General features: G+C 39.8%; 1 protein-coding gene across 1 annotated transcript in view; it reads left to right on the top strand.

Annotated features, from left to right (window-relative positions):
* The first annotated feature begins 1,165 nt into the window (after window positions 1-1,165).
* Window positions 1,166-13,357, top strand: part of DNAH6 (dynein axonemal heavy chain 6) — a 118,172-nt gene continuing 105,980 nt past the window's right edge. Inside the window, exons 1-10 of the mRNA XM_033172943.1 lie at window positions 1,166-1,411; window positions 2,053-2,229; window positions 4,347-4,597; window positions 5,536-5,803; window positions 7,913-8,264; window positions 9,285-9,429; window positions 9,734-9,911; window positions 10,662-10,778; window positions 11,882-12,082; window positions 12,263-12,383. Of these exons, the coding sequence (XP_033028834.1) occupies window positions 1,316-1,411; window positions 2,053-2,229; window positions 4,347-4,597; window positions 5,536-5,803; window positions 7,913-8,264; window positions 9,285-9,429; window positions 9,734-9,911; window positions 10,662-10,778; window positions 11,882-12,082; window positions 12,263-12,383 (1,906 nt within the window). The 5' untranslated portion in view covers window positions 1,166-1,315. The remainder of the gene's footprint in view (window positions 1,412-2,052; window positions 2,230-4,346; window positions 4,598-5,535; window positions 5,804-7,912; window positions 8,265-9,284; window positions 9,430-9,733; window positions 9,912-10,661; window positions 10,779-11,881; window positions 12,083-12,262; window positions 12,384-13,357) is intronic.

Genomic DNA, 13,357 nt, shown 5'->3' with positions numbered 1-13,357 from the left:
GAATGATTTTAAAAAACAGCACAAATGATATACTAAAAGAAGGAAAGCAAAGCAGTATAAATATTTGTAAGGTATTCATTTATTAGAAGTATTTATAAACTGCTTAGAATCCCCAGGGATTAGATTTGCAGAAAAATACAAATCTAAACAGTGCAGGTGGTGCTGTGGTCTAAACCACAGAGCCTTGGGCTTGCCGATCGGAAGGTCAGCGATTCGAATCCCCAAGACGGGGTTAGCTCCTGTTGCTCTGTCCCAGCTCCTTCCAACTTAGAAGTTTGAAAGCACGTCAAAGTGCCACTGCAAGTAGATAAATAGGTACTGCTCCAGCGGGAAGGTAAATGGTGTTTCTGTGTGGTGCTCTGGTTTTGCCAGAAGCAGCTTAGTCATGCTGACCACATGACCCGGAAAAACTGTTTGCGGACAAACGTTGGCTCCCTCGGCCACTAAAGCGATATGAGCGCCGCAAACCCAGAGTAAGTAAGTTAAGTAAGTAAGTTTTATTTACGGCCATTGGCCCAACACATAAAAATACAATTCCAAAACAACCTATAATATTTAAAACCTTCGCCAGAGGCTGAAACCCTCTGCTCAAACCCAGAGTCATTCGCAACTGCACTAAACTGTCAGGGGTCCTTTACTTTTACCTTTTTAAAACCAAAATTAAAACACAGCATTAAAACAGCATAAAACTAAATAAGGAGGAGATGTGGGAGAGAGGGATTTGAGTTCTGTGTTGTTTGTTTTGAAAGGAAGTTCCTACTGAAATGAGTGGAATTTGACACACACAATTTATAAATAAAAATGGCAAATACTACTTTTAGATATTCAAGCACCCCTTTCCTTTATAATCATATTTTTATTTTCTTTTTATAGAATAAAAATGATCAAATATTTTGCTTACCCAAGGGCGATTCTTCAAGCAAACAAAGCACTCTTGACAGTTTGCTGTTCCTCAAGTCTGTTTAATAATGATCCGGTTGATTTGTCTCTCCTATTACAGTTTTGTGGCAGCTAATTTTCCTGTGCTGGTGTTTCTTACTATTGGATCGTTCAGAATATTCTGTCAAAGGTTAAAAATCATGAGATAGTGTTATTAAATTAAACTTCAACAATGTGTGTCATTTTCAGGGAATAATGCCTAAAAGGGTGTTACTGCCCTCCATACAATCCTACCGGTACTCCACAACCTTCGGATGATGCAGATAGCAGGAATGAGCAAGGCAGCTTAAGTGAAGGACGCTCGTCTTCAAGTGGGAAAGATTCAATTATAAGAAATGAATTTAAAAAAAGACTGATTAGTACAGCTCCAAATCAGATGCAAGCAAATCCTGAAGCTCTGAAATTTGAACATAACACAAAATCACAAGAAAGAACCAGAAAGCGACAGCAGCCCATAAAACTGGAGCCACTGGTAGGTTGATTTGAAACTACTTCATAAGGCTTTATTTTATTTTATTCTGAACTCCCATGAAGTTCCCTGGAAACCTTGCCTCTACCTACGGTACATTCAACTGCACCCCTTTGCACAATAATATGTCTGTAATCCTGTTTCCTTCATTTATGCAAATATGTGCAAATATAACAATAGTCCATTACCAACAGCTGATGTTGACATTTACAAATGTCTGGCAAAAAAAAATAAAAAATATGAAGTTTGGTAAACTGGCAGATTTCTATCCCCAACTGCCTTTTGTGATGACTAGAGATTGTGTTGGACTATTGTTGGATGTTTATTATTTGATCAATTTTGGATTTTTATATCACTTTCATGCTAAATTGAAACAAAATAGAAAATTCTTTCCAGTAGCACCTTAGAGACCAACTGAGTTTGTTCTTGGTATGAGCTTTCGTGTGCATGCACACTTCTTCAGATACTAAATTGAAACACTGTACTGGAGCATATCTATCCCTCCTGATAACTTGATGATGATTAACGGAATGGATAAACTTGCTTCAGCCTAATTTGTGATTGCTGTTTATTTAAATGGTATAAAATTTGTCATGTGCATGGATAATTTTATTTCAAACTTTCTTTCCCAATCCTCAATATAGCCTGTATTAAAAATATATCAGCAACACAAGCAACCTGAGTATATATTCCAGAAGAACAGGGAGAAATTATTAGCTGCTGGGGTATTACAACCTACAACTTCAGCAGAGAAAAGAAAATGGCCTCCTCCGGAACCAACATTAGCTGAGCTTCAGCAAGAGTTATTAAAGCAAAGACAGGTATCGCCCACCTTTGCATATTACTATGATTATTATTATTATTATTTTAAACCCAGCTTAAACTTGTCTTTCAATAAAATATTTTCAAGGCAGCTTGCACTGCGTAATTCAAGAAACAATAGAACAAATAACAATAAAATGTTATTCTGTATGTTCTTGGAGCTAATGAAAAATTACCTGTGAAATATCCTTATAAGGTGCTTCTTGTATTGCTTTTTCAAGTCTTAAATACGAGGATCCATAAAATCAAATGTGTTAGTTTCTTTCTCTTGGTAAAAGGAAGGATCATTTAATTCATGGCAACATTTGCCGACATTATCTAAATTTGGAACTGCTCTGACATGGTTTACTAACACAGTGAAGCAATTGTTGCTTGATAACCCTGGAGCAATTATTCAACTGTCCCTTTAGATATTCCAAGGAATCACTTTGCAACAGGTAGATTTTACACGTTTATCAAATGGCGAAAGAGAGAACCGAAACAGCTATCATCACCAGAAGTGTGTAGAGTATGTAGTTGTGATATCTTAATTATTTTCCCACCTCAGGGTTGTAAAAGATTTGCACGCTATGGTGATCATTAGGGCTATTCGGAAAATCCCATTTAGGTTTCATACTATGATGACTGTATGATTTTATGCAGAATGCGACTGTGTGATGTTGTACATGGGTTTCCATAGCCTTAGAAAGTGAGTTTCATCACCCTTCCCATAGAAAAGCCAACATTTTGATGGCCACTTTAAAAAAGATCTCTGTGGGAGCTGATTCAATGCTGCAAGTCATCTTTGCAAAGCACACAAATCTATCACTATACTGTCACATTATGGAATTGTGATTACATTGTGTCAGAGAACATCTGTATTCATCACCCAGATACTCTTTGTGTGTAGCCATCTTTAGGGTCATTCTGAACCAGTATAGCCTGCACAATGCATGTTCCATTGCAGGTGGCTGCCATTTCGCACAGGGTTTCCATTCCTGGTCCTGTGTGTGTAGGGGGAGCGCATACTCTTTGTTCCACTCCACCCTCGTTCTGCCTTCTAGGTCCAAAATGACCTGTGTGTCAGTGATCCTGCGTCAATTGGACGCGTGTAAAATGCTATCCACCTGTATGTATTTGGCTGGGCTTCCTTGTTCCTGTTATTTGGAGATAGTAGTGTATAAAAAAGGCAGCCCAAGTCTGTCTCCACAGCTTCCATTTGCAAATATCTACTTCGGATGGGAGGAACAGCACAGAAGAGATGGTGGCTGTTTGCTCTTGTTCCTTATATCAAAAGCTGCATTAAAACATGCTGTAAATGGTTCTTATCTTCCCAGAACGGCAGGCTTCTTTTTAAGGCCAAGTTGCAGTCAATTCTTTTTTTCCAATTTCTGTTTTATTTTTATGATGTTAATGTAAAATAGCTCTGAAACAGGTTGCACATTCAGTATTTTATTTCTGTGACAACAACTTTGGAAAGATTGTACTGTATATTATTTTTCAGCCAATATACAAATTAATTTCACATTGACTGAGTTTGGATGTGCAGCTAAACTATTATTTGACTTTATGTGCACAAACAGCAGTCCCTCTTACCCTTTCCTTCTCTAGCATAGTTACGAAAAGGAGGTTGGAAGCATCTGCTTATTGTTTTAAATAAACCAGTTTCTGGTTCCCCGGCATATGAACTGGGGAAAACTCTGGTTAGTTTAATGTATGGTTTGTTGAAACAAGCCAAGATCATCAAACACAAATAAAGGAACCAAAGTTTAAACTAATCAGAGTTCCTCCAAAGTGTGGACATAACGTGAAACAATGGTTAGTTTAAAACAGGAAGTGAAAGTCTCCTTGCAATAGTGCTGGAGAAGGGGAAAGGGGAGTATGCTAGCCCAAAGCTAGCTGCTGCTAGTGCACATATGAATCACATCATTGTGTAAAAAAAAAAGCAGCCAATTGCCATGTTAACCAGCCCTTATTAACATAATTGTTATACAGGCAGTTTTATAATTTTGCATATGTATCTGCAAGAAGATACTGAGTTTTTCAAAAGTCGCAAAAAAAAAAATTAGGGAAATCAACTGAACAAGAAGAATTTGAATTTTTCAAGTGAACAGTGATCTATACTTTCCTTTTGCAGTTACTGAGTGACAAGGCGGCACGAGTTCCCACTCCTCCTAAACAGCCACGTGGTGTGGTAAAATTAAGTGCTTGCCTACCAAGTGCCTCTCCTGTTCGTAAATTTAAGGAACCAGAAGATGTAATTAAAGCTAATATTACAGAACCTCTAGAAATTGTAAGAACAATATGTCAGAACAAACATCTTGGATTCCTATACATGACTCCTGCAGTGCCTAGGTCATCAAATGAATATGATTGTTATAACTTGAAGTGAGTTGCTCAATTTATATTTTGTTATGCTCAGTTTTAAATAATGTTAACTTCGATGTGAATTAAAAATGTACTTTATTACAATACCTACCTCCTTTCTAATGCTGGCTAATTCTCTTGTGGTCTTTACTCCGTGGGGGGATATGAAACCTAGCATTTTAGTGTACTATTTGATTTATTTTTCTTATCCAATAGGTGTATTGCCGAACTCACATCATGAGTATTTTGATGGAATGATACTAATAATAAGGCCTTGCACTCACATTTTAAAGCTTGGCTTCTTTGCTGTCTTTTTTTTCTTTAGAAGGGGGAGAGTTGCTTTCAAACAGTTTGTCAATAGACCAATTAATTTGTACAGCTTAAGAGTTGATGTTGTTATTTTTAATTGCTTATTCTCTCTTCATGGTAAGGTCCCAGGGCAGGTTACAACAATATAAAAATACAATATTAAAATCAGTTAAAACAATATACAATCAGATGAATAGAGTGGATCCTAAAATATATGCCTTGCCTATGCCAGGGTTGGGGTAAAGAGCTATGAATTTGGCATATAGCCAGTGCTTTCCCCCTCTATTTTCTTACTCATATTGAAATGCTGCCCCTCAATGAGGCCAAACTTAGATTCACAAAACGTTTAGGGGTATGCATACCCCTGCACCCCTCCAGGAAAAAAGCACTGCATACAACAATGGCAATACAGTGATGATGCTAGGTGAACCTTTGTGGGGAGTAATTCCACAATTTAGGGGCGCCATAGAGAAAGTCATCTCCCAGGCTCCCATTCCTTGTGCTTATGAAATGGGTTGGATATAGCTGGGGGGGTTGTGCTTCCCCCCTCCCATTAATACAGAATTGGCAACAGGATAGGTGCAGCGGAGCGATAGGAAAACACCAATCTCAAGTTCTGTTAAATTCAAATGTTTTCCTTTCTCTCTTAGAATCGTAACTTACGATTGTGTTAACAAAAATGACTACTACACGATTAGCCCGAATGCAGTTATTCACACGTATAATGGAGAGGTTGAATATCTGGAGCTTGAACGCTGGGAGCAGGAATATCTATATCACAGAGCACTTTCCAAAATTACTATATTCACCATATTTCGCAAATGGAAGGCCTTTAACGTATGGAGGAAACATGTCCGCTCCAAGACGCTTCATATTTACCGCAAAGCTCTACAGAAGAACTTATTCATTGTTAATGCTGTATGTATTTCAATTGTGGTGTGTGTGTGTAATGCATATGAAGGACCTTGAACACTCAGGTAGACAATCTGTGGCAGAGCAACCACCACATTCCCTTCAATGCCCTGGTAGCTCGCTGTGATCAGGGTAGATGGTGGGTATGTGTGGCTGGCTTAATTTGTTTCTTTCATGCACTTTCCTTCTTCCTGGAAGGAGTATCTCATGAGAATCCCACCCATGGAAGCAGGGAAAAGCAGCTTTCACCAACTACACCTTATTGCAATCTTCCCCCCACCCCAAATCTGCTCATGAGAATTAGGTGACTTCCTGAACCGGCATAAGAGGCAGTGCAGAGGGCTAAAGGAGGAATGGGCAAAAAAAATGCCTTCTGCTTTCAGCTGATAGGATCCCCTGCTGGATCTCAATCCCATTCATGAATGGAAAGGGACATCTAGTTAGGATCTAAGCTGTTTACTTCAATTGGAGAGAATTTAATGTCAGCTCTGGGGCTGTTGTGGCTCTGGGCCAATAATAATAATAATAATAATAATAATAATAATAATAATCATAATCATAATATATTTATTTGAACCCCGCCCATCTGGCTGGGTTTCCCCAGCCACTCTGGGCAGCTTCCAACAAAGATTAAAATACATTAAAATGTCACACATTAAAAACTTCCCTAAACAGGGCTGCCTTCAGATGTTTTCTAAATGTCAGGTAGTTTATCTCTTTGACATCTGATGGGAGGGCGTTCCACAGGGTGGGTGCCACTACCGAGAAGGCCCTCTGCCTGGTTCCCGGTAGCTTTGCTCCTCGTAGTGAGGGAACTGCCAGAAGGCCCTTGGCGCTAGACCTCTGTGTCCGGGCAGAACGATAGGGATGGAGACGCTCCTTCAGGTATACTGGGCCAAGGCTGTTTAGGGCTTTAAAGGTCAACACCAACACTTTGAATTGTGCTCGGAAACGTACTGGGAGCCAATGTAGGTCTTTCAGGACTGGTGTTATATGGTCTCAGCAGCTGCTCCCAGTCACCAGTCTAGCTGCCACATGCTGGATTAGTTGTAGTTTCCGGGTCACCTTCAAAGGTAGCCCCACGTAGAGCGCATTGCAGTAGTCCAAGCGGGAGATAACTAGAGCATGCATCACTGGTGAGACAGTCTGCGGGCAGGTAAGGTCTCCACCTGCGTACCAGATAGAGCTGGTAGACAGCTGCCCTGGATACAGAACTGACCTGCACCTCCATGGACAGCTGTGAGTCCAAAATGACTCCCAGGCTGCGCACCTGGTTCTTCAGGGGCACAGTTACCCCATTCAGGACCAGGGAGTCCTCCACACCAGCCCACCCCCTGTCCCCCAAGAACAGTACTTCTGTATTGTCAGGATTCAATCTCAATCCTATTTTGGAGGTATGTTGGAAGAATGAGGCCTTTGAATTCCGTGGCTTCCCTGAGACATACCCAACATACCTTATTCCTGGCTGCCACCATCAGTGGAACAGTGACTGGGGAAGCCTTCAGCAGTGGACCTCCACCCATGGGCCTATAGCATTCCCCTCAGCTGCCCTCCAAGGGAAGCAGATTATTTCTCTCCAAAATTGTATATAAAAGCAATTATAAGTTTTTAAATTATTTTACAGAGATTTTAATGCTAAACTATATTATGAAAACATATGCATGCTAAAATTATTTATAATATATTGAATTTTCCTGTTGCTGAGATATACTGAAATTAGCATACCTTTGGTTCTGTTATGCCAGACATAAATCAGTATAGAAAGTTGCTGAAGTTTGTAATCTCAAAAGTTATTCTTTCATTTACAGAAGGAGTTATTCTGTGAAAGGAAGGGCCTTTGATATAGCAGATGTTAACAGAAAGTGGGGAGTTGAATTTCACTGATCCTTGTCTCTAGTAGCCCCCTCTGCTGTTTCTTACTCTGTTCTGTAGTAGTTTTTAAGGGTGCTGCAGAAGGAATGGAGAATTAACAAAGATCACCCATCCTTAGTGGGCACTGTGGGCACCAATTCTGTACGTGGTCCTCTGGAAACCCATTGTTTCCAAAAATTGGTGGTGCTGATAGTTTTAGGACTTTAGCTTTCATCTCACTAACACTTTCTGACTGTTTTGCAGTGTCTGAGACCAGCAATACTTAACATCCAAGAAATGTGTTACCGGCTCAGTGATATGGCACTTTGTCAAGTTGAAAAGGGCTATTTATATACCCTGATGGAATTTAAAGGTACTCAGTTCAGCCAGCTAAAAGATGTAAGTGGGTTTCATTGGTTCAATTTATCAAGATTTAATATAAATCTTATTTTTAGCTTTAATATCAATTATTCTCTGCACTGTACCTTTCAGGTGACAGCTCATCTGTCGGAGTTCAGGGAATTAGCTAAAGAAGTGGTTAGAGGTGCATGTCGAACTACATTGCTGGAAGCTGGTTTCACTCCTGATGATTACTTTTATGCAACAGCGAGTACAGGTATAATAGTGACATTTAAAAAAACAATTTCAGTGCCCTTATTCTAGTTGCAAGGAATTAGTCCAATTCAGACATAAATGAAAGAAACCGCAAGCTTTTTTTAAAAAAATAGTTTTTTATTTATAGTTTTCAAATTTATACATTTCATTAATGTTACAATCCATTTAACATTTCAAAATTTGACTTCCTTCCCCCTTTTTCTGCGGGTCCTTAAATTTATTTTTCATGCATATCCAAATTCATTTTATTTACTCATTTAATTATCTACTGTAAATATATACTCTTACAAAACTTCAGGTTATTACAATAATCCTGCAAATGTTTTTATCTGTTTACAATTTATCTGTAAATATTCAATAAACCATTTCCATTCTTTTGTAAAGAGTTTGTTATCTTGATTTCTTATTCTTTGAGCTTTGAGCTCATATGTTGTCTCTGTCTCTTCTTCCTTCAGTCATGTGAAGAGAAGATAGAACACTTTTGAAATAATCATGGTTCCCCTTGACATCTGAATCTAGGGAACTGTGGTTAGTTAAAACATGCCAGGTGATATATCCTGGCTTGTTAACAAACAATAGCATTAAGTAACTAAAGTTCCCCAGTTTGGCCTTAGCAGAGAACTGGAGTTTTTACCATAAAAGCAGATACTTCTACTCCTTGCAGCCATGCTGGAGCAACAGAAGGAGCATTTATGCCTGAGATCCAAGCAGGCTTGTTCATGTAAGGGTAAACTATGGAAAATGGGGCCATTGATGAATTGCAGTGAAGGGTATCACAGAATATTACAAAATTTGATGTCTAAGAATGAATATGTTAGATTTGCCTCCAATTGCTATGTAGGATTTTAGCAAAATTTCTTAATGGCATTGCACCAGATGTTGTTATATGTAGCAAATAATTGCTTCCCCCGCCCCTATAATCAACTGGTGTGTGAGCGAAATGATTCTTATCGCTGTAGAAATATTGGTTTAATTTAGTACTTGAAATGGTTGCAGTAACATGTGCTTTTATTTTCCCCAGAACAGGTAACAACGGTAACAACAAGACTAAATACTGGAAGTGCCATTATTCGTCGTTCTGACAAAGATCCTTATGGTGACCAAGCTGAAAAAATGACGTATACTGAACAGGCCAACAAAAGGGCTACTTGTGAAAGGCTGACATGGTTGGTATTTGCCTTTTTGCAGGTCCACGTATAATAGTGAGCGCTCACACCTTCTTTGTGGGTGCCCTTTGCGGGACTGCGCACAGCACCGTGGCCCCTTGGGTTCCCGTCAAACCTCAGTTAACCAGTCAGTCCTGGCGGTCAGTATAAGAATGTATTTTAGTGGAAGTTCTTCTTGCAGATGAGATGGCTGTAATCCTAAGTGTCTGTACATCCACAAATGTATTCACTTTGCATTTACTCCTGGCAAAGTCTCAGTTTCAGTAAAAACGAGGGGCTCTAATGCATTGTTCTTTCCTTCCAGCTTTATTCGTCTTGCTGACTACCTTATAGTGAACACTTTGCATGTCTTGGCAGTAAAATCTGTCACTGCTCTTTTGAATTACCTCACTGAAAAGTTGAAAAAGACACCTCCCGCAGACCTCATTCGGAAGTGGAATACGGAAGAAACACCACCTGAAGTTGCTGTTGTGGAAAAGAAGGTAAGGTCCGAGTTGTTTGAAACAGTTTGCTCCATCACATTGTCCATGGTCACTACTGGGTTCTATCCAGTATTGTGTGAGCAGAAGGAAGCTTGCATACCTAACCTTCCCTTTTCCCTACTCTGCAAAATCACGCCAGTGCTAAACAATACATTTTAAAGCTTCTCGACACGGGCTCAAACATAATCTCTGAAAGCTTTGATAAAAGAAGCAAGGATCTGCAACCCAGGTAGATGAGCCACCAAACAATATGGGCCTTGCCACTGCTGGAACCCTTGGGCAATGGTGAAAGGCAGAACATTATTACAGTATTCTCTTCACCTCTTCTCAGAACAGACTATCACAACCTCTTTTCCTCACTGACTGCAATCTTGACACATGTTAATTAATAAATGTTTTATTCTAATTCATACTGAGATGCAGTGATCTTTTGTCAATTTCCCCAAGTCATTAAGGAGTGTGTAAGTAAATTTTGATAATCCCTGTTGTCATTCAGCTATCTCCAGATTAAGATCCCTTCCCCCCATCAACCTTACCTATTTGAGAATACAATATACATATAATTTGCAAATTTGTGGACATGTGAAAACAGGGACATGACAATTAACACTGTTGTGGGCTTTTCACTTTTTCTTGTTGTCAATGTGTTAGGCCAGAGAAAATGAAATCTTGTTTCTAACCTAAGAACTTATATTCATTTTCTGATTTTGGTTTTATTTATTTATTTTCATTTGGTTTGTTTTATTTTAGGGAACTTCAGTGGTTATAGGAGCAGAAGAGGAAGAGTCACTTACCCCCATGTTTCTTCTAGAGCTAATTTTAGAGATCAATGCTCTATTATTTGAACCAACTGTGGAGGACTACCAGGTTTAAGAATAATTTTACTTTACTTTAGATTGCTGTATGAAACTTCATTTGTCATCATAATCCTAGTTTTGCATGCAGCATATAGCCTTTGATTGGACATTGGTCTGGGATGCATAGGGATCTTTCGGGTGAGCTTTTGATTGCCATGGTACTTAGTTGGCCTGAAATCTGGCCTGGTGTTGCTGGGAATCCAGGGCAAAACAAAATGAACAAGGCTCACCCATTATCAGTTGACTGGATGATCCACATCTGGGTGCAGGTAAACAGGAATGGGGTAACAGCACTGCAGAAGGAAGCACATGAAGGGGCTTGCTATATAGTGACAGAGGCTGCAGAGCGGAGTGACCATGTAGCAAAAATGAAAGTTCGCCGACTAGTATTCAGAGGCAGGAGTGCCAGCCTTCATACTGAAGGACCCATGGGACCTCTTTGTAGACCTACCAGTTGTCCAGCGATGCAAAATAACGATGACCGGGGTCAGCAAGTCTTGGTTTGCTTTTGCCATGACCGGAGGCAGATTTAGGGGAGCACAACCAGTTCAGTCGCACTGGCCACAGAGTCTCTGGAATGCTGTAATTATGATTTGGAATGGAGCACGAGAGGCAGAGGAGCGCCGAATTTTGGTGTCACATAGAGCACCACTGAAATTTGAGACCCCAAGATCCATCACTGCCAAGACCCTCTCCTCCAGAGAAAAGGAGAAAGGGTTTTCTGATATTACACTGAGATTGAGACCCAGCGTAACTGTGGATATGAACTCCTTCCCTCCTCCCCAGCTGTGGTGAGGGATGTGGCACTGTATGCCTCTGAATACCAGAAAATGAGTGGGCTCATGACCTGCTTGCGTGATTCCCATAGGCGTTGCAACATAGTGGGTGGGAGAATGAGCTAAATACAAGAAACCCTATGGTTTGATTGTTATCTATGGCATGAAGGCAACACACCTTCTCTGAGCCTGAGGCCCCTCTCCCACCTGCAGTATGGGGATAATAATGCCTACTTTGCAGTATCGTATACAGATACTAAGTATTGTTTTTCATTTTTCAGATTCTTCCAGTACAACCAGCGTTTTTTTTATACATTTCTTCTATTTTGCCCAACAGGATGGAATGTCAGAGATTGTGAATCAGTTTCAGGCAACTGTGTTATCTGTTGCAAACCTTGTTCCTGATAGATATTTTGATGCTTTTACTCGCCCTGTTATTAACAACAAAATTGAAGAAAAAACATGTGGTGAAGGACCAAGCTTGGCAATAATGTTCAAAGATGATAGACATCTCCAGAATATTATCTCACAAATAAAGGTATAGACCACCTTTTGTGGAAGCCTATTTACATTCCTGTTCTCTGTTTGAAATGGCAAGCTGGTGTCACTACCCATGTCAGCTTATGAGTAAATAAGCACCCCAACTTGCCATTTGTCCCTTATTGAATCTCTTGCCCTCAATATTATTATGATTAAATACTTTTCTGTTAATGTTTAGGAAACAATCTATTCAGGATTTGAAGCAGTCAACTTGTATGCATCTACTTTTGAAAAGTTTCGTTTATTTTTCAAAGAAAATGAAAGCCTTGATTTGGATGCTCTGAAGAAAGAAGAACCTGGTAAAATTTGTTTCATAGCTTACTAGGTATTTTTGAAGCCGCTCAGTAGTTCATTCAGTGATCTGCTTAGCAGGCTGTGTATTGCCAGCAAACATCCATATAGTTTTCATAACGTTCCTGACAACAGAGATTCTTTAGACGTGATCTTCACAAGAAATTTGTATTAGATTCTGTTAGAATGATCCTATATTTCTTATACATGTCGTATGGTGAACTGGTTGTGATGTACTAACTATTTGTGAGCTACAAAATCCCCGTTTCATATTGCAGCCTAATTATGAACTCACTAGGCAGCCTTAGGCAAGCTGTTATTCTCCCAGCCTTTGCCCATGAACCCGGACCCTCTCAGGTAGAGTAAATCCTTCCTAACTGTACTCCTGCTTGTTCAGAGATAAGGTGCTTTTATTGGTTGCTCTCCATTTCACCTTTTAGGCACCATTCTGGCAGGAGTTGCCCCCTGCTCCCAGAGCTTTTCTGTCCCCTGTTTTTCCGGCACTTAATGAACATGGAAAGGGAGCCACCATATTTTTTAATGTGGGGTTGGTGGAGGAGAGGTTGGCTAAGAGTATTTGCCTTAAGCTAAGTAGTGAACCCTGTTGCCAAGTGAGGCATGTGCCCCCCATTACCTCCCCCCCCCTTTGCCCCTATAGCACTCAGAGAGCTTTCCTCTTGCTCTTTTCTACTTCTCATACCCATGCTAAGCACATGGAGCTGGGAGTTGTTCAAACTTTTTCTATGTTTCAACTTCATAATGTACCAGGGCTATGAGGGGCTCCCTCCACACAAAAGGGACAAAGCTTTCTTAATTTACATAAGCCCTGCCTGTAGATCAAGTGCGAGGAGATAACTCACTCTGGTTGCCCTCCACTCACCAATTAGAAGAAATATACATTCATGACAAGTTTTTATGTTGTGAACTTCCCCAAGATCTACAGTTGAAGGACGATATGCACATTTAATAAAATAATAAGTTC

This window comes from Lacerta agilis, chromosome 16, assembly GCF_009819535.1.
Source record: "Lacerta agilis isolate rLacAgi1 chromosome 16, rLacAgi1.pri, whole genome shotgun sequence".
NCBI classification, from domain to species: Eukaryota; Metazoa; Chordata; class Lepidosauria; order Squamata; family Lacertidae; genus Lacerta; species Lacerta agilis.
Note: the sequence above shows the minus strand (reverse complement) of the source record. Positions and strands in the feature narration are given on the sequence as shown.